Source organism: Pteronotus mesoamericanus, unplaced genomic scaffold, assembly GCF_021234165.1.
Source record: "Pteronotus mesoamericanus isolate MK-2021 breed Mesoamerican mustached bat unplaced genomic scaffold, CSHL_Meso_final scaffold_21, whole genome shotgun sequence".
NCBI lineage: Eukaryota > Metazoa > Chordata > Mammalia > Chiroptera > Mormoopidae > Pteronotus > Pteronotus mesoamericanus.
In genome coordinates, this window is record NW_026555310.1 from 12929343 (window position 1) to 12948416 (window position 19074).

At 39.4% G+C, this 19074-nt stretch overlaps 1 protein-coding gene across 7 annotated transcripts in view; it reads left to right on the plus strand.

Annotated features, from left to right (window-relative positions):
• The window catches only part of KIF21A (kinesin family member 21A), a 136085-nt gene extending 132545 nt beyond the window's left edge, over window positions 1-3540 (plus strand). For all 7 annotated transcript variants that reach the window (XM_054591249.1, XM_054591252.1, XM_054591250.1 and 4 more), the window contains one exon: window positions 2298-3540. In XM_054591249.1, the coding sequence (XP_054447224.1) occupies window positions 2298-2391 (94 nt within the window). In that variant the 3' untranslated portion in view covers window positions 2392-3540. The remainder of the gene's footprint in view (window positions 1-2297) is intronic.
• Window positions 3541-19074: the final 15534 nt, after the last annotated feature.

A 19074-nucleotide genomic window follows, 5' to 3' on the forward strand; every position in this document is an offset into this window, starting at 1 on the left:
AAATGTATTTACTACGTAACTTAAAAATCAGAAAAAAGCCAATAAAATCAAAAGGCCTATTTTTAAATTAGTTCTACTTATTTGTTATTTAAAAAAAACATTGTATAGTGCTTAGTGTCTGCCAGGCATTGTTCTAAGTACTTTCCAGGGATTAATTTGTTAACTCTTCATAAGAACTCTAGAAGGTAAATATTGTAATTCCTGTTTTACAGGTGCTAAAACTGAGGCAATTCATAGCATGTATAGTAATTGTAAAATCCCCGTATAGTAAGTTGTAAAATCTTTATCAAGTAATTCCATCCTATCTGATATTTATGGATCTGTTGTCATTGATTAATTTTTCTTATAATTATGGGTCTCACTTTTCTTGCTTCTTTTATATCAAGTAATGTTTTTTTGGATGTTGAACATTATAATGCTGTGTTTTCAGTATCTGGATTCTGTTGGTTTCTTTGAAAACTGTTGGGTTTTGTCAGGTAGCTAACTCACTTGTGATGCAGCTTCATCTTTTTGAGACTTGATTTTAACTCTTCTTGGATTTCTGCTGAATATTCTGGGTGTTTGATGATAACCCTTTAGTTTGCTGATGAGAACTTAAACATCTCATAGCTCTCTGTGAACTCAGGAAATCATTCAAATTGCAGCTCTCTAATGGTTGTTTTTCATGTGTGGCTTAACATTCCATCAGACACTATGGGCCCTGTATGTAGATCTATCGAGTTCTTTCCCCAGAGCTCCATAGTTCTCTGTGCGTAGCTCTCTTCTCTCTACTTGGTTTCGCAAATCCCAGCTACTTCACAGGTTTTCAATTCTTTTTATCCAACTCAGTGGTTCTGTGGTTTCTCTGCTTGGATTGTCTTTTCCCTTTTGCAGCCTGGAAAGTGCTTCTGGGCCTAACGCCAGTGCAGGCGCAGAGCTTGCCTTCTCTGTTTCCCTTTCCTCAGGGATCATAGCCCTCCGCTACCCATTGCCTCAGGCCTGAAAAGTTTTGTCCCCTGTATTTTGTTAAGTTTTTACTCTGTTTACATCAGGAGAGCTAATCTGGCCCAAGGTGCTCTGTGATGGCTTGCGGTGGAAGTTCAGTCCTCGTGAACTTAATATGTCCAAAACTGAACTCCCAGTCTTCCCAAGAAACTGCTCTTTTTACAGACTTCTCCATCTCAGCTGCTGACTTCACTTTCTTCTGTGGGGCTCAGGCCAGGACCCTTCATTTCTCCCTTTCTCTCATAGTCCACATCCAATCCATCAGCAAATCCTGTTGGTTCTACCTTTAAATTATATCCTGAATCTGACACTTCACATCTTCTCCTACCTGACTGATCCATCATGATCAGCTTCTGGATTATTACAGGGGTCTCCTAAACCGGGCCCCTTGCCTATAGGCTGACTATTCTCAATATGGAAATGCTTGAAGTCTCGCTAGACTCCTCTTATCCTTGAAATGGATCACATAATCTCTGAAGTGCCTTCTGCTATTAAATTCTATGGAAACTCTTTCTTCTGGCTTTGGGCTTATTAGGAAATTGGAGAAGAGCCATGTTGCCTTTAATCCATGAGAGACATGGTAAGAAATGTAATTAATCTAATGACTGGTCCTCAGTACCCACATATTGGCTGAACAAAACACATTTTGTATATTTTATGTTCTGTGATAGGTGGAGCAGTCATCCACTTCCCAGTAGCCTCCTGCTTTTTCTGTGGGCTTATGCTGACTTTATCCAAACATAATTCTTCCTTACTCTTGCCGGATTCACCAAGGCCCTGAATTCCCTGCCCCAGCCCCTTGCTTTCCAGAGGCCTCACTGTGACCTTACTTTGGGTGGTTGTGACTGAAGACCTGTGACCATATGTCATATCACATCTTATTTTCTGTAATAATTAGTGCAGTATAGTGGCTAAGAGATTGGGCCCTGGAACCAGACTGTCTGGATTCAAATCTTGGCTCTCTTACTTACTTTGTGATCTTGGGCAAATTACTTACCTTTCTGGACTTCAATCTGCTCATCAATAAAAAGGGGAATAATAACACTATCTACCTCTTGTGGTAATTGAAGAGAATTAAATGCATTAATGTATGTAAAGGGCACATAGTAACAATGCCTGGCACATACTCTTGATAATAAGCTATTTTTAGTATCAATATTATGGGTACCAGTTTATACTTATGAGACAAGGTACATTTTTACTTATACCTATTGAAGACCTATTGAGAAAATATTTCCATGATAAGTAATTCTAGGAACTATTTATCTTTCTGCCTCTTTTCTCATGTGTATTTTTAATTTATTGTTTTGTAGTGATCGAACTGTGAGAATTTGGAAGGCTCGCAATTTACAAGATGGTCAGATCTCGGACACAGGAGAACTAGGGGAGGATATTGCCAGTAATTAAACATGAATGAAGATAGTCATAAACTGAATACTGTGATAATACTCTGTATATTCTTCATGGAAAATGTTACCCTGTATTTATTAGGCGAAAACTTATGAATGCGATTAACTGGAAAATATATCTGACTCCAACTTCTGCATATAAATGTTTTCTAGTAAAATTGTATCCTATCCTGTGTGCTTAATATTAACATCTCTGAATACATATATGTCCTATACTTGATATATTGCTTGATTCGCACTTTTATTGTGGCTGGATTTTTGTGACTAGCTATCAAAAAACTTTCAAACTATTTAAATTACAAAGTGTCTGCTTTTGTGTCAGTCAGAAAATACAGTTGGAATATAAAGGAACTCACTGTTAACTCATTTACATAGGCTGTTCAGATGATTTACGTATTTAAACATATTGGAAATGTTAGTCAAATTGTGGTCTGTTTGTCTGGTATTTATATCAGCCTATGGAAGATTCCCAAATTTCAAAGCTCTTTTAATGTAATGGAAAAAAATAACATGAGAATAGTGTTGATGATTTTTCGTAAGGTGGAATTGACCTTAATCTACTAACAAAGAATGTTAAACAGTCTATGTTAAATGTTGACGTTTACTTGTATTGACCAAAGTTTTGCAGCTGTGTTATATCCTGTGCTCAGGACTAAAATGCCGTTAAATTGTTTTGTTAGTGCTGTGCATACATTCTGTGATGGGAAACATTTTTGAGGTCCTAACAGAAATATATTTTGATCTATTTTCCTATGGAGTTGTTTCTATGATCACCTTTTAATTTCATTTTTATTTAATAGTAGTACTTCCTTGCCCTTTTATCTAATTTTTTATATGCTGCTAAATATATTTTAAATACACTATGTTTGCAAACTTGGTAGCTATGATGAAAACTGTATCATCTGTGGTGGGAAAAGCTATGTAAATAGGTAGATTGTAAAGAGAAAATGTCTTACATTGTAATTGTATGAATTCTTAAATGCTGTAGATTGGATTTTACAAAAGGATGTATAATTTTTGTCTGCTCAGAATATTAATTTGTAAATTCTGCGAGTTTAATTTTTATTTAGATGGTATAACATTTGAAACCATTGTCTTGTGGTTTTTGTTTTCCTGAAACTATCTGCTTGTAAATGAAAGCTTAGCTAGGGCTTAAATAAACATGTTGCTTTGAATCATTTTTATTCTTTTGATCTTTTTCTAATTACATGAAAATGGGCAACGTTTTCAAAACTTGATTTTACCTTGTGTGATGTAAGGAAAGGCATTTTTGGGGATTATCCAGCACTTCAAATACATTTTGCTCACTAGACATGATATATTCTTGAAAAGTTTAAATCATAACCTAAGCTTGATAAACCACAGAAGCTCACTATTTAAAGGAATTAAATCAAGCTATATAATTCAGGCATTTGAACATAGATGGTAAAGCAAATGTAAGTCATTCCCGTAGCTTTTAAGACAGCAGTGACTTTAGTTACTTGGAGAAGTGGACGGAATGCTGATGGGGCTATTGCAGGAAGTGAGTAGGGGTTCGGGGGGTGTGGAGGTGCTTCCGGGGCCCCAGCGATGTTCTATGGCTTGACCTAGGTCCCACGTGACGTGTTAAATTGTAAATTTCTCTGTCCTATTTTATTTTGTGTGTTATAGTTAAGAGTGAAATATTTTTAAAAAAACATTTTAAAGAAAATATTTCCCTGTAAAAGAGAAACTTGATTACTTTGTAGCTTTGCCTTCTTCCCTGAAGGAAGGCACTATGCCTACACCTGAGAGACATTGTCAGGACTATTTTGAAATTCACTACTCAGGGTGTTTCTTTTCACAGGAGCATTGCTCAACAATTTGATGATTAACTTATTAAATAAATGTTTATTGAGCATATACTGGGCCAGGTACTGGGGATGAAGAAATGACAAGACTGAGGTGAGGCTTGCCCGCTTGAGAGGAGAGAGAATAAACCCAGCACTTAGGTAACAGCGAGGGAAGTTCTCTGATAGAGAAAACCTGGATGTCTTAGAGCCTATTAGAGGCATCTGAGCCTGACCGTGAGTTCAGTCAGAGGTCGGTTATGTGATCCTGTGTTTGCTTGTGCAGAATACAAAGCCCTGTGTCTAACTAATCTCTTTTAAAATGCTGGAGGCTCAGAGTTTATCAGATTCACATAATGAAAATGAGTATGTAAAAGAGTCATTCTCCCTAAGATTTAAATTTTGAAAGATGCTGGGAGAAGTCATCAAGAAGCTATGATCGCCAGCTGACCTGAGAGCTAGACCCGGGCAGGCAGCAGCCCCTCACCACCCCACAGTCCTTGCAAGGTAAGCTTCCCCACCTGAACGTTCCGCCCACTGTTCTGCCTGGAGCTATTAAAGGAGGTAGCCGTGGGAGAGTAAGGTGTTGAGAGCAGGGGGACAAGATTGATGACCAAACCCAGTTGAGGCCTCAGCATAAGCTTTTAGGATTCTGGCCGGCCAGGGCAGAGATCTGCTCATCTTGTGGCCACCAGAGACAAGGCTCATGTAAGTTTCCTTGCTCACTAAGCCTGCCAGCTACCGATCTGCAGGGGTCTCCGTTTTCTTGCCCTATAATCAGGGGGGTCCAACCATTTGGTGTCTCTGCACCCCACTGGAAGAAGAAGAGTTCTCATGGGCCACAGATTAAATACATTGTGACACATAATCCCCCCCAAATCTCCTGTTTTAAATAAATTTATGATTTTTGTGTTGGGCTGCATTCACAGCCACTATGGACTGCATGTGGCCCGTGGACCGCAGATTGGGCACCTCTGCTACGTGTAAGGAGGGAGGGGACTATTTTAGGAACCAACAAAAGATGGCCTTAACCCCTAAAGATGTCATCCAGGATGATTAGCAATAACTGAAAACAGTCAAAATAGTGTCTCTAAAACTTAAAAATGGGTTATTCCAGACTATGTATTAAATATATGTCTTGTCTTCCCAAAATAGCATCTTTTTTTTTGAAGACACATTTCTTAAAAATTCAAATCTTTACGTTTTAGCTAAAGAGTAATGACAAAGTTTTGCACGTTATATCCACATTTATTTATTCCCAGCTGACGTGGAACCTTTTAAAACATTTTAAATGGATATTAATATATAACGAAGTTGTTTCTTGTGGCTGTTTGTTTCTTAAGCATTGTTTATATCTTACCCCAAAATCATTTTAAATTCTGTTTCCAGTCTCAGAATAAATAGTTGTATTCCTGCTATGTTGTTGGGGATTTGATCTGCCAACTACTGTGCAGGTGCTGATAGTTGGAATTTAGTGTTTGCAAATTAAATTACAGGCATGATAAAACGTATAGATTTCTATATTGAGCATTATGGTACAAAAATTAAGAGTTATCTATCTTTCTAGTTTCTAAACATAATGAGAAGCTCAACCAATTTTAAAATGTCACAGCTGCCATTAATCTCCCCTCTTTTTGATGAGGTTAATAATCGTAAGAGCCAACATTTGCTGAGCATTTCCTCTCCCCGTTTGTTTTTCGCTGGGCCTCCCCTGAAATACGGGAAATCTAAGATGCCATTAATGATCGGAAGCACCCAATTTCACTGATGTTTAATTGTAAAAAAAACCCCAAAAAACGTGCATCCTCGAACTGGTAAAGTAGAGCCTTGTGAGGGATTCTGCCAGACAGACATCAGTAACAAATGTCCCCTACGTCATATATGGCAGATGATATCCCAAGCCTGTCTAATATGTTTTAGTGTGAGTTAGATTCAGGGAAAGCATGGGCCGCCTTTTTCATTCTTTCTTTCAGCTTGGGCCCCCCCCTTAGCTTGGCTCCCACCGAGCCTATGAACCCACAGGCTGTGATTTGCCACCCCCTTCTCCAGAGTGCTACATGGAAGAGAGAAAACTTCTCTCCTTTTGAGCCACTAAATTTTAAGATCCTTTGTTAGAGCAGTCAAACTAATATGGCATATATCTATGTAGTTAATGACTTAACGAAATATGACCTAGACGATGTATTCTGCAGAGCGGGAGTGGTTGTGAGGACTTCCATGCAGTTCGCAGCCCAAGAAGACAGACGTATATTTACTCAAACAAGTTTAAGGCACATGGCAGTAAATCATCTTGTTCTTAAAAATGCAAGAATACAATGATAATTTTCAGTATATGGAATCGTAAAGTATATTCAGGGAGGCATATGTTGTTGTTTTTTTTTAATAGTTTGAACAAAGATGACTGTAAGGTAGCGAAAGCCAGCCCTGCAGCTTAGCTCTTTGATCTCCACGGGCTAAGAGTGACCCATTCCTTATTAAAGGTCAGTTCAAAAACCATACATTTCTCCCCTTAAAAATATTGGTTGTTCAGAAAACTCGGGCTACATGGAATTTTTCATTAAAAATTTGAAATTTGAAGCGCTGCAATGTTTTCTATCACATATGCCGCAAATAAAAGTGATAATGTCAGCGATTTAAATAGAACAATTTGGGCAAGATGGCATATTAATAGTTTCTCTGGGACTTATTGTTCTATGAACAATTGAACTTTCTGATAAGAATTTAGCTTCGTAGAGGATTCCTTACGTCACCTCTGGGGTCCAGGTGGGTGGCACGCAGCTACCAGGCAAGGTGCTGGTGGTCCCTGCCTTCTGCGTCCCCACTGAGCAGTCCACAGCGAGCACTTGGGCAGCTGCTGTACCTTGCTGTGCTTGTCGCCTCCACACACACCTGGTGGCAAGTAAGTAAAATGAAATCTGAGTGTAAACTTTCAGAGGATCCTAACTCTGGGTCTAGTAGATATTTGCCACTCTTCCGGATTTCTTAGCATCTTTGAACAATTTTCTATGTTAAGGGTATTTTCATCTTTTGAGTTATACTTCTCACTGTAGATGTCAATTTCTCCATTTCCACACCTTGTCTTGCAGCCTGGGTGGCAGGTGACTTAGATTTGGCCCATTAGAGCCGCTGGCAACATACTTTGAAGCTAGTGATACAGAAATGCAGGCACTTCCCTGAATCCCTGTGATGGAGGTAGTAGGAGCTAATGCCATTTTCCATGGATGCAATAGAAGAAGTTTGAGTGTCATTATTGGTGTACAAGCCGTGGAGTCTGTGCCTCGTTCAGGAAGAAGCTACCAGCTGTGAAAAATGATTCTGATCATGTTCCTGGCTGTACAGCTGCCAAATCTCATGCTCTGGCCCCTCTGGAAATATCCCCTGATAACCTGTAGTACACGTCTTTTCTGTTTGAACGTGAAGAGTCGGCTGTTGTTATTTGCGGCTAAGAACCACTGCTTATAAACTGGATCAAAGCCCAAGACAAATGAAGGTGATCTCTTGGACACTGAGTTTCAGCAGCAGAAAATGAATGACCGGAGACCATTTCTTTTGCTGACGGGTTCATGTTAAACACCTCCCTGGATTAAAGTAGCCTTATCTATTTCACATTCCTAAGAGAGACTTGCAGAAAAAATTCCAGAAGGGGGTTGAAATTCCAGTTCCGTCCATAATAAACATGTTTCTGTTTCATAGACTATTAACATGTTTTGACTGTTTTCCTTAAACAAGGCATGTCAAGATCACTGTGTCCTTACTAGGTGACTTAACTGCTTGAATTGAGGATAAAGGCATCTGCGATACTGTGCTTAAAATGCCTTTATTTAGTCTTGTTGCTTCCTTGATATATTTGATGTGCGGCTTTCTGTAAACAGGTCAGAAAAATCTTTCCCTTTTGTATCCCAAATAAGCCAAAGGTTGTGACTGGATTTCTCCTTGAGCCCTCTGTAATCGGCTGAGAACACTGCCTTTGTTTACTGAGCCGAGGTCTGGTAGTTCCCCCCCGGGGTTAGCTGTGGGGTGGGGGTGGCAAATGGTCAACCCACCCATCATAGTGTGAGCGATAACATCTTGGCAACTTATTTGAATAATTAAAGGTTTCCACCTTTGGGTAGAAAAAAAGTAATAGCTAGAAATTATTGTACATTGCATTGAAATAGGGAATAAGTGGCCCATGAGAAATATCTGGCTGAGCTCTCAGTGTTCTGAAAACTTTGTTTTGTTAAAATTAAAAATGATTAAAGTACAATCTAACTTAGAGAGAATTAGTCTCAAGTTGTGAAGACTCTAAGGCACAGTGTATCTTTCTCAGACTTTAATTCAGGAGTTTGTTCTACCCTTTCATAATCCATGCCCTTCAGGGAAACCCCATGAAGAGTTCAGGGAAGTCTAAGCCAGGGCTCCTCCGTCAGCATGGAACAGTCAGGATTACCTGGAGGGCTTGGCAAGGCACAGCGTGCCTGGTCACACCCCTAGACTTTCTGATTCACCATCATTTGCATTTCTGACAAGTTCACAGATGACGCTGACGCTGCCGGTGAAGGGCCTGTGGTTTGAGAAGCACAGGTCTAAGTTGTTTCCATTACCCTGTGCAGTGTGGTTCAGGAACCTGGTTTACAATAAATTAAAACCAAGCATTCCCCTGGCAGTGCTTACTGGCCTACGTAAGGGCGTCTGGCCTTGTTCCTGGGTCTGTTGAGGGGAAGGGTTACTCTTAAACCAAGACTGGAGAAGCTCACTTCACTCTCCTCCAGAACAACTCAGGAAGCATGTAGCTGCAGGCGCTGCTGGAAGCCATCTCTGACCACAAAGGAATCCAGTTTGGGGATGATTCTAGTGACATGACTGTCAGGGCAGGCTGACCTCAGGTCTACCAAAATCCGGGAACCCCCAGTTCTGTGAGATAATACTATTATTGATAAACATGTCTGAGCGGGGGTTTCTTTTCCAGCCCTGGAAAATACCCCAATTGAAGCAATGGTGCCCAGGTCGGAGGTGTCTATACATGGAGTTAAATAAGAGGCCGTTTGAAGGAGTTTGAGGTGTGGGTCAAGCTAAAACCTGTCTTGAAAGTACAGTTGACCTTTGAATAATGTGGTTTTGTAAAGTACCAGTCCACATACACTGGAATTTTTTTCCCAGTGAATACAGTTGACCCTTCCTATCCATGGATTTCACACTCCCAGTATTCAACCAAACACAGAATGAATACTACTTTTGCACACCTAAATTTGGGTTCCCACCTGCTAATCCAAAATGCTCTTTTCAGTCCATGTTGGATCTGCCCATGCGAAAGGCTGACTGCAGAGGTAATGTATGCTCAGGTTGTCCAGGGAGCGTCAGCGGGCGCTTTGCGTCAGCTGTACCAGTCGAAAGTCTTTCGACTGCCTTTGATCTCCCTTTATCTAGCAAACAGAAAACTGAAGGTTGTTCTCTCTCTCTCTGAGAGGTGACGCTTGAGTGTCAGTTCAGAGAGGTAGCAGCGGGGAATAAAAGTAATGGGATGGGCGGGGAGAAGGAGATTGCATAGAATAATGAGTGATAGATCAGGGGCCAAATCAGAACAGTTAAGGACCTTAAACTCTGGTCCACTGTGGTGATACCAACAAAAGCTTCTATATATGGTAATGACAATGATTCTAGTAATGCTGTGCCAATGGATTGAAGGAGGCATGTAGTACATAGAAAAACTCCTAGGGGCTGTGGGAATAACCCAGGTGAGAGGTTTCAAGGGCATGAAGCAGGGCAGCAGCCTTGAAAATAAAAAAGCATCTCGAGGATGTGTGAGAGAGAAAGGCCTCTTTAAAGGACCCTTGGCACGCTGGGGTAAGGGAGATGAACGACCCCATGGATCCATGTGCGTTAGGTGGATGGATGGAGTGCCAGGGGAGGAAGGAGATAGAAGTCAAAGCCTGGAAGTGATCTTTGGCCCCTCCCCCTCCCTTGCTGCCGTGCCAGCTCTTGCACCCAAACCCTCACGTCTATAACCTCTCTCCATCTCCCTGGCTGCTCCCCACCATCATTTCTCTGACCTGGACTTCTGCTCTATCCTACTCTTTGGTTTCTTCTCCTCTGCTCTGATCACCCCTCCAAACTGTTCTCCAGAGTGATGTTTTCCAAATAAAATTTTATTTCAGTCACCTTCTGCTTAGAACAATTCAGAGGAGTTTGCTGGTTCTTTGGACAACGACCAGAGGTTTGGAGCCCTCTATCACCAGGCCTCTGTACACTGGCCTTCGCTTACCAAGTCAACAAATCTTTGCACATGGTGGGTTTGCTCAATTAATTCCAGTCCATCCAACAAATTTTATTTCAAGCTTGAATTCTTTAGGAAGTCAGGAATACTGAATGCAGTACACATTCCTCCCCCTTTCTTCATATAACTTATGTGAGTTTTAATTACTTCTTTGTGCTTATATACATTGTGTGCCTTCTGGTTTGACTGCCAAATTCTTGAGAGAAAGATCTGTCCGATTTTTTCATCCTGTATCCCCCATATTTAACATAGTGCCTGCCACATAGTAGGAGTTCAGTAAATATTTGTTGGGTCAAAGAATGGACTCATTTGGGAGCAAGATCTTGTTTTCTTTTGGGTATCAGAGACTGATATGCTTGTAGGAAACCCAAAGGAGTACCAGCAGATAGTGTTACCGGAGGACAGGTTTAAAATGTGGAAAATGAAGAAAAAGGTTAATAATATTCAATTGAGTATCTGAAGTTGGGTTTCATAGCTTTGCTATCAGATGAGCAGTGACCAGTGTTAGTCTAATCTGCCAAGGAGATTGTTTTCTTACTTAGTCAATGGAAACATCAACATTAATTGAATATTTTACAAAGGAACATATTGATAAAGTTGGCAGATATTTTATACTTCAGAAATTTAAAGGGAAAGTTTAAACAATGTACTGTCACTGAATCTTTCAAGAAAAAGCCCTGGCTGGTGTGGCTCAGTGGATTGAGTGCCGGCCTGCAAACTAAAGCGTCGCTGGTTTGATTCCCAGTCAGGGCACATGCCTAGGTTGTGGGCCAGGTCTCCAGTAGGGGGTGTGTGAGAGGCAACCACACATTGATGTTTCCTCTCTCTCCCTCTCCCTCAGTCTAAAAATAAATAAATAAAATTAAAAAAAATAAAAATATAAGGAAAAAGTCATGTTTCCAAATAATTACACAAATGATTTCAAAATGTGATAAACTGAACATTAAAGAAGAAAAAAATTACCTTATCTGGGGTACTAGACATTATTAGTACAGTGATCAGAATAACTCCAAATGAATTAATGTCTTCTATTCCATTAAGTTATAATACGGTTTTGAGAAGAGTCAGTGAAATGAGGACGTCAAAAATCAAGAAAATGACTATCACAGGAGGATAAAAGTTTCATGAAAAGGATGTTTTCCTCTTCACTCATGTAATATTCATAAGAATTGAAAAAGCCAGGCAAGAAATGTTATTTCAGTATTAGTGACATTGGATACAAAAGGGTTGTCAACATTTGAAATCTTTAGAAGTTATTTTATGGAAAAATGTTTTCTTTGCAAAACCCATTACTTGCACATCACAGAGAACACTGAGTACAGTTAGCATTGGGGTGAGGGCACATTAGAGTAAATTCACAAAAATAGTGCTGGGTGCATTATCCATTGTCAACACTTAATCTTTAGGGAGTTTAGTGAAATTTCTTCAAATCAATAAAAGTCATTTTAACAATGCTAGTAATATATTTCAGAGTAACCCCTTCAATAACAGTTTATTTGTAAGCTTTAAATGATAATTCAAAAGAAATGCTATCCTTACAGATAAACTCTGTATTATTTATTAGTATCAAAGTAATTTCCTACGTTATGAAATGGAATGGGGTAATGATGAAATAGTATAGAAAATAGAACTATTATATGGAAGTCCAATCACATAGTATATATTCAGTTTGAACTTCTTAAAAGTTTCAAGATTGTATCTTTTGCTAAACATTGGGGAATACAAGACAGGTTAGAAAAAGATATAAGGCAATGTAGGAAGTTAAGTGGTAGATCTCTAAGGGCTGAAAGATTAAAAATAACAAATAACTAAAATTTTTTTAATCAATATGTAACTTTCACCACATAGATGCATATAGTTCTGCTTAAATATACATGCATACAAGGTATATGTACATTTCTATAAAATATTTTGAAAGTGACATTTTTCGATCAGATTCAATATGATTACTGTGTTTCAAGTGTCTCAGTTAATTCGATAATATAAGAGTTCCTGTTATAATACCATATATGCATTTAAAAACCAGTGGTAACTTCCTAAAACACATTTCTTTCAATTTTTCCAAAGTGGGGTCTCACCAAACAACTAATCCCAGGGGACGGGATTGGGGAAGGTATGTGATCTGAAATCAGTTTTAGAAATGCTGCATATAATAGTGTACATGTTAGCATATTAAATGGATATACATCTGAGATACACTGCATTTAAAAATTTTTTAAAATTTGTTTTATCTAGTATTCCTGTATACTCTCTATAATAATTAACATTCTATAATTGTAATATACTATGTATCTGCTGTGTTCATTCAACCAAATGATAGATTAAAAGTTCTTAAGTTTATGTATGTATATGTCAAGTGATCATTTTAGAATTTCCTGCCTTATATTAATTTTTCTACTACTTAATCAGATGCTTTAATATCTATATCAATGTTCACATTATTAAACAGTGCTATCTATTCACAGTTAAGTTTTCATGTAGGAAATGCTTATAAGTAATATCCCAAAAATTTTTACACTGGAATAAAAGCATAATAGAAAAAATAAATAAATAAGAACCAGTGGTAAGAAATAGTAACAAAAACTTTACCATCCTCATCATTTTAAAATATACAGTTCAATAGTATTACGTATACTCACATTGTTGTGCAACAGGCCTCTAGAATTTTTTGTCTTGCAAAACTGTAACTATACCTACTGAAAAATAACTCCTTCTTTCTCTCTCATCCCACCCACCCCCTGGCAACCCCCAATTCTACTTACTGTTTGTACGAGTTTGAGTATGTTAGATACCTCATATAAGTGAGGTTATACAGTACAATATTTGTCTTTTTATAATTAACTTATTTCACTTAGCATATGTTTATCAATGGAGAAATGAGAAACAATGGTCAAAGCAGAAATCGTTCGCAGACGAGGCATTTTCATTCATTCATTCATTCACTCACTCACTCACTCAACAATAATTTGTCCTAGAGATATAAAAATGAACCAAACACAACTCTCATATTCTTACAGAAGTTATAGTTTACCAGAGGGAAATAAAAAAAAATTATACTGTAACGTTATTGGCACTGTGGCCAATTCTACCTGGAATGAGAAAGAAGTTCAAAAATATACTTTATAAAAGCGGGGACTTGAGAGTTTTGAAGCCGAGAGGGGTAGGGATGGGGAAAAGGCAGTTCAAGCAGGGCCTTCAGCGAAAGCCAAGAGGTGTGAAACGGTGGGTGTGGTCAGAGGACACAATTAAAGTATAGCTTTTGCGTATCATGCCAGGAAACAGGAACTTTATCATATACCCAATGGAAAGTGAACAAAAGGTTTTATGCAGGGGAATAATAGCATCTAACTGGTGTCAGGAAGTATAACTCTGAAAGTAGTGTAGAGGATGGATGGGAAGTATATCTGTTGTCATAATATACTGTACCCACAGCAATAGCCTGGGGATAAGATAATGACGATGCATGAATGAAAGTGGTGGCAATTAGGAAAGAGAAGAGGGAATTAATTTGTAAGACATCAGTTTTACAAAAGAAATATTGCTCTCAAAGTTTTGAGTTTACCTAGAGAGTTCATTCATTCATGAAAAATTTGGTTCTGCACTCTGAAATCCCAATTCAGTATGGGTGGTGTCTGGGAATCTGCATTAAACACAACAATAATAACAAAACAACAGATTCTCCAGATGATTTTGATGAGCAGCCAGGATTAGTCTGCACAGGTTTGAAAATAAGAATTCTTGGAGTTCAAAGAAGGAATCAAGTTGGAGCCACTGGGGAAGGCTCCTTCTGTGAAAGTAGCTCTTATACTCTTTTCACTATGTCTCCTCAGGAGGGAGAAGGCCGAATGTTCTTCATTCTTTATCTTTTTCAACAGGAAAATAGCATGAAAAATCAGGAAGGAATTAAGATGTAATTTGCAAATTTGCTGTTTGTGCAGAAGCCAGATTTTTGTAGATTCATGAGTCGGAGCTCTCCATAAATCCACTAGTGTACTAGTTTTAGTTTATGAATACAAGTGTTTGCCTTATTCTAAAGTGATCTTTAGTTCTGTCTCAGATCATTAACCTGGGAGATTTTAGTTTCTTAGAGTCACTATCCTTGAGACCATCTGGTGATGCATTGTAGGTATGTGAAGCTAGTTGAGTGAGGGTCAAGAGACTAGGGAGGAGGAAGAGGAAGTGGGATAACACAGACATTGGGACCCCACGATCATCTCTCTCTCTCTCTTTAACTGTTGCCACTATTACAGATGTCCCCTCATTTTACCTCCCTTTGCCCCCCTGCACCCAGCTGCTCACCCCACCTCCACCATGTTGTTGACTGTGTCCATGGGCTATGCATATATATTCTTTGACTAATTTCTTCCAGTCCCCCCGCCTCCTCTCTGAAACATTCTGACCCCATTCATGATTTTTAACTTACAGATTTCTCGAGTTAGTTTTTTTGTGATAATCTTCCAAAATCTTCTTAACCTGCAAATATTTTAATCTTTATGGGAACATTCTCAGGAACATTTTTTAGTGTTTCCACCAGGGGAGAGTAATGTCCTTTGTAATGTTGGTACTGTGGATAAAAAAATGTATCATTCTTTTTTTGGACTTGAAGTGGGTGTGAGTGGGAAGAACTGCTTAATTCTGCCTGCCCGTGGACATTAGGGTGAATTTGAAGCTGCATTCCAGCAGATGACAGAGTAGGGAAGGTTAAATTTCATCTATAGAGATACAGTATTTTAAACCAGAGTGACCACTTGATTAAATCAGTTGCTGAAGTTTATTAAACGGAGCAGCTATCTTGAGACTGAAAATTCATAATTCTTCATTCTCCTGTCTAGCAGGCTTAGGAAGTTTGAGGTCTTAGATGTAGCAAGAATTAAATGTCCCATGAAACCACAAGGAACAAATATTGCAGCACAGAGAGCAAGAGAGAATTGGTTCTGAACTCAAACTCTTAATGAATTCAGGCCCTCTTGTCACTAATTCCACTTTAGCTTGTCTGAAGAGATCTGGCTGCTGGAAGAATAAAACTGTTTCTACTGGGGTAGGGTTAATGGGCTTGGCCTTTAGCAAGACAGAGGGGCCCCTGGGGTGCTGTGGTAGACCGAGGACGAGACTCGTACTCAGGGGAAGACATTTGAATTCTGGTGCTGCCCTTCGAATGACTGTAATGGGTGTGGATGAGGATCCTACAAACTGGGTTTTTTTTCTGGCTCTGTCACTAATTCTGTGTCATCTTACCTAAGTCACTTGGCCTCTGGCCCTTCATCATCCACGTCTGTGAAATGAGTCGGTTGGTCCAGGTGAGCTTTAGTATTCATCACAACTATAAAATTCTCTATTCTATGAAAATATAAATCCGTTCCCACTGTAGGGTTTATCTACCAGCTGGACAGCTCAGGATGGTTCTGTGGAAGAAGAGGTTTTCAGCATGAGACGGACGGGACACCTCTTATCAACTTTATCCAGCACCACAGAATTTGGTCTTAGTTATATAAAAGAAGGAGGTTCATGACTGTATTCAGTGGGCTGAGAACTGGGAGAAATAGATCACATAAAGTTTCATCTAAAAGGCATTAGTACTTTTCTTTCTACTCCATTACTTGATAAATGAGGAAGAGGAGACATACCAAGATTCTGCAAGATTCATTCATGCAGTTTCTGTTCTGGGTGGAGATACAGAAGCAAACGAAGCAAAGTCTCTGTTCTCTTGAGCTTAAGTTTCAGAACCAACTAGAGAGTATTGTAGATGGTGATAAATGGGAGAACAAAAGGGTTTCAAGGATGTGCCAGGGTTCCATTTCATTTATGTTCTCTGGGAAGGCCTCTCAGTGAGAAGACATAAGATTAGAGCCCTAGGGAAGGAAGATATTGTTTCAGGTAGAACAGTGAGTGCAAAGGCTTGGAGGCAACCCAGGAACAAGGATTTGCCTATTCATTCCTTCAACAAATTGTGCCTACTCTGGGCTGTGTATGCACTGTTGTTACCAACCACTTTAAATGTGGCCTCTTTGGTATAGTGCCCTGTCGCTGAGCGCTTTATAGGCATCTAATTGAAATTAGTCTTCAACAAACTAAACTGTGAGGTTGTTTCATAAAGAATAAACATAAATGAGGCTAAGATATGAAGAAAAATGAAATAATATTATTTATTCCAGTTTCTATTAAATTAGATGGCAAAGACTCACATCTTTGTCTTGTGAATAACTGCTGTAAGTTATCAGAGTGACTCCATGGTTATTATTCATTGAATTCATGTGAATATTTACTGAACGTCTGCTTTGTGCCTGGTGTGGTGTTAGAAAGATGAATACAGTATGGACTCACACAGAGAATTACAATAGTCGTGATACATTTTCTGAGCGTTAGGGTGAACTCAGAGAATGAGCAAAGCGCCATTCTTCCTGGGGAAGTCAGGGAAAGTTTTACAAATCAAGAAAGACTTGGGTTGGACATTCTAAGTATTGTGCGCTGCATGGAAAAGGTATTTTAAAGGGTTTATTGGGTGGGGGGGGGGGAACTTACAAACAGAGAATTAGCAAAGCACATGCAACAGCCTGCTCTTTTACTGACCCACAGTTTAGGTCGATACTAGGGTGCATATGTGAGAGCCAGCATTCCAGTTGAAAGGGGTTCCAACCCCGGAACTCTACATATTTATAGGGTCAGAGGCACAGTGGGCATGCCTGTGACTGTGTTACAGGTGAGAAAATGACATTGTTATTAAGAGGGAGTCTGTGAAGCTTAGCAGCTGGTATCGTCCAAAATTGTGTGCTAGCTCGGACCTGCTGGGCCAGCTCTCTGCTCATCTACCTGGAAGGGAGGAAGTGAGTCCACAGACCCATCAAGATCTGTCTCTTCTGTCTGTTTGAGGGCAGTCCTTAAGAAAAGGGAGACGTGTGTGAAACCAGAGATCACAGCATGTTTGGAGAACTGCAGATATCTTGTAATGACTGAAATATATAGTGTCAGGCCAGTCAGGGACGGGCATCAGGAGACGAAGGGGCACTAGGGAGGGAAGGACCGCAGAAAGGTCTCCCAGCAGAAGCACACCCAGACAGCTTTATCTGCCATGTTAAGGCACTTGAAGTTACCTTTTAGGCCAGTGGATCCAGTCATGTAGCCCATGCAAAGGACGGCAGCCAGATGGACTGTGGTAAAATGGAGCTCGGGACACTCCTGCCCGCAGGGTGCAGGTGGTATTCAGCTCCGCGTTGTTGCTTTGCAGAAATTGGAGCCCAGTGTTAACCAGAGCTTTGGATTTTTCAAGCAGAGCCATAAATCTGGATTCGTACACAAAATATTTCGATTTAAATGTTGAAAACAAATTCAAATTTATGTAACAAATATATAGGCCAAACAAAACATATAGACTGGGCTGGTCTTTGGTTTCTGATCCCTGCGGGAAGTGACAGGGGCCATGTGAGATCTTAACAAGGTGGCTGATGGGACCAGTTTTGCTTTTTAGAAGGATTATTCTGGAAACAATGAGCAGAATAAGTTGAAGGAAGCTAGGATAGAATCAAGAAGAGTAATTATGAGGCTCTTGAAATGAAAATTGAGGAACTGTACTTAATGCAAAGGTAGCAGGAATACATGATGGACATTTAGAAGAATGGTAAGATTTGGCAACCAATGAGATATAGATACTGTAGAAAAAGGAGTGTAGGGTGACTTACAGATTTCTAATATGGATGGCTAAGCAAACGATTTACCAGTCACTGAAATAGGAAATGAAGGGCAAACACTGGTTTACAAAGAAATATCTAGAGTTCTTTTTGCGTATATTGTTTAAGGTAGTCTGTGGGACATTGAAATGAAAATATCATAGCCTGTTTGATTAATTCTGAAGCTCCGAGAAGAAACCAGACTGACATTACTCACTGGGGAGTCATCAGTGAATGGCTCCTAGGCATTCTTTCAACAAATGTAAATATTTTCCTTTGAGGGGAAGCAGTTTGTCACACCAAAATATGCCTTTTTTGGATATTGAAAGAAATAAATTTATTTTTTAAGAAATAAAAGGCTCAAGAAGAGTCTCTTACCTCCCCCTTACCTGCCTAAAAGAATTCAGAAAAAAAGAAAAAACGGCTCCAGGAAGGGAGATCAAATGAGCATAATATGAAACTAAGTACAGCAAACAGTAATCTAGCAAAGTCTGTTGTTAGACTTCCCTCTGCGCCCCCATTGTTTCTGGGAGGCTAGGCAAAAATTTGTTTACCAAATGTTTGCTTTTTCCTCATCTACCTGTGAACTGTCTGCTTTGTCTTTGATATCCCAGATCCCTGCCTCCCTCTTCTTACTCCAGAATGGCACATAACTGCCCCATTTATCTTTGAGTCTTATATTCTTATAGAACTCCTGGATGTTTTTATGAAATAATTAGGTTATTTCCTCCTGCTAACCTGTCCCATGTCAATTTGATTGTTAGTCCAGCTAGGAGAACTTTGAAGGGTGGTAGGAAAATGACTTTTCCTTCCCTACACAGTTAACATGGCAGGCCTTGTGCCAGGTGCTGTGGATACCAATGGTGAACACAGCGTTGGACTGTGCACTCATGAAAATTTCAGTATAGTAAGCAAGCAGATAGTAAAGAAGAAGGCAGATTAATACAATAAATGCACAC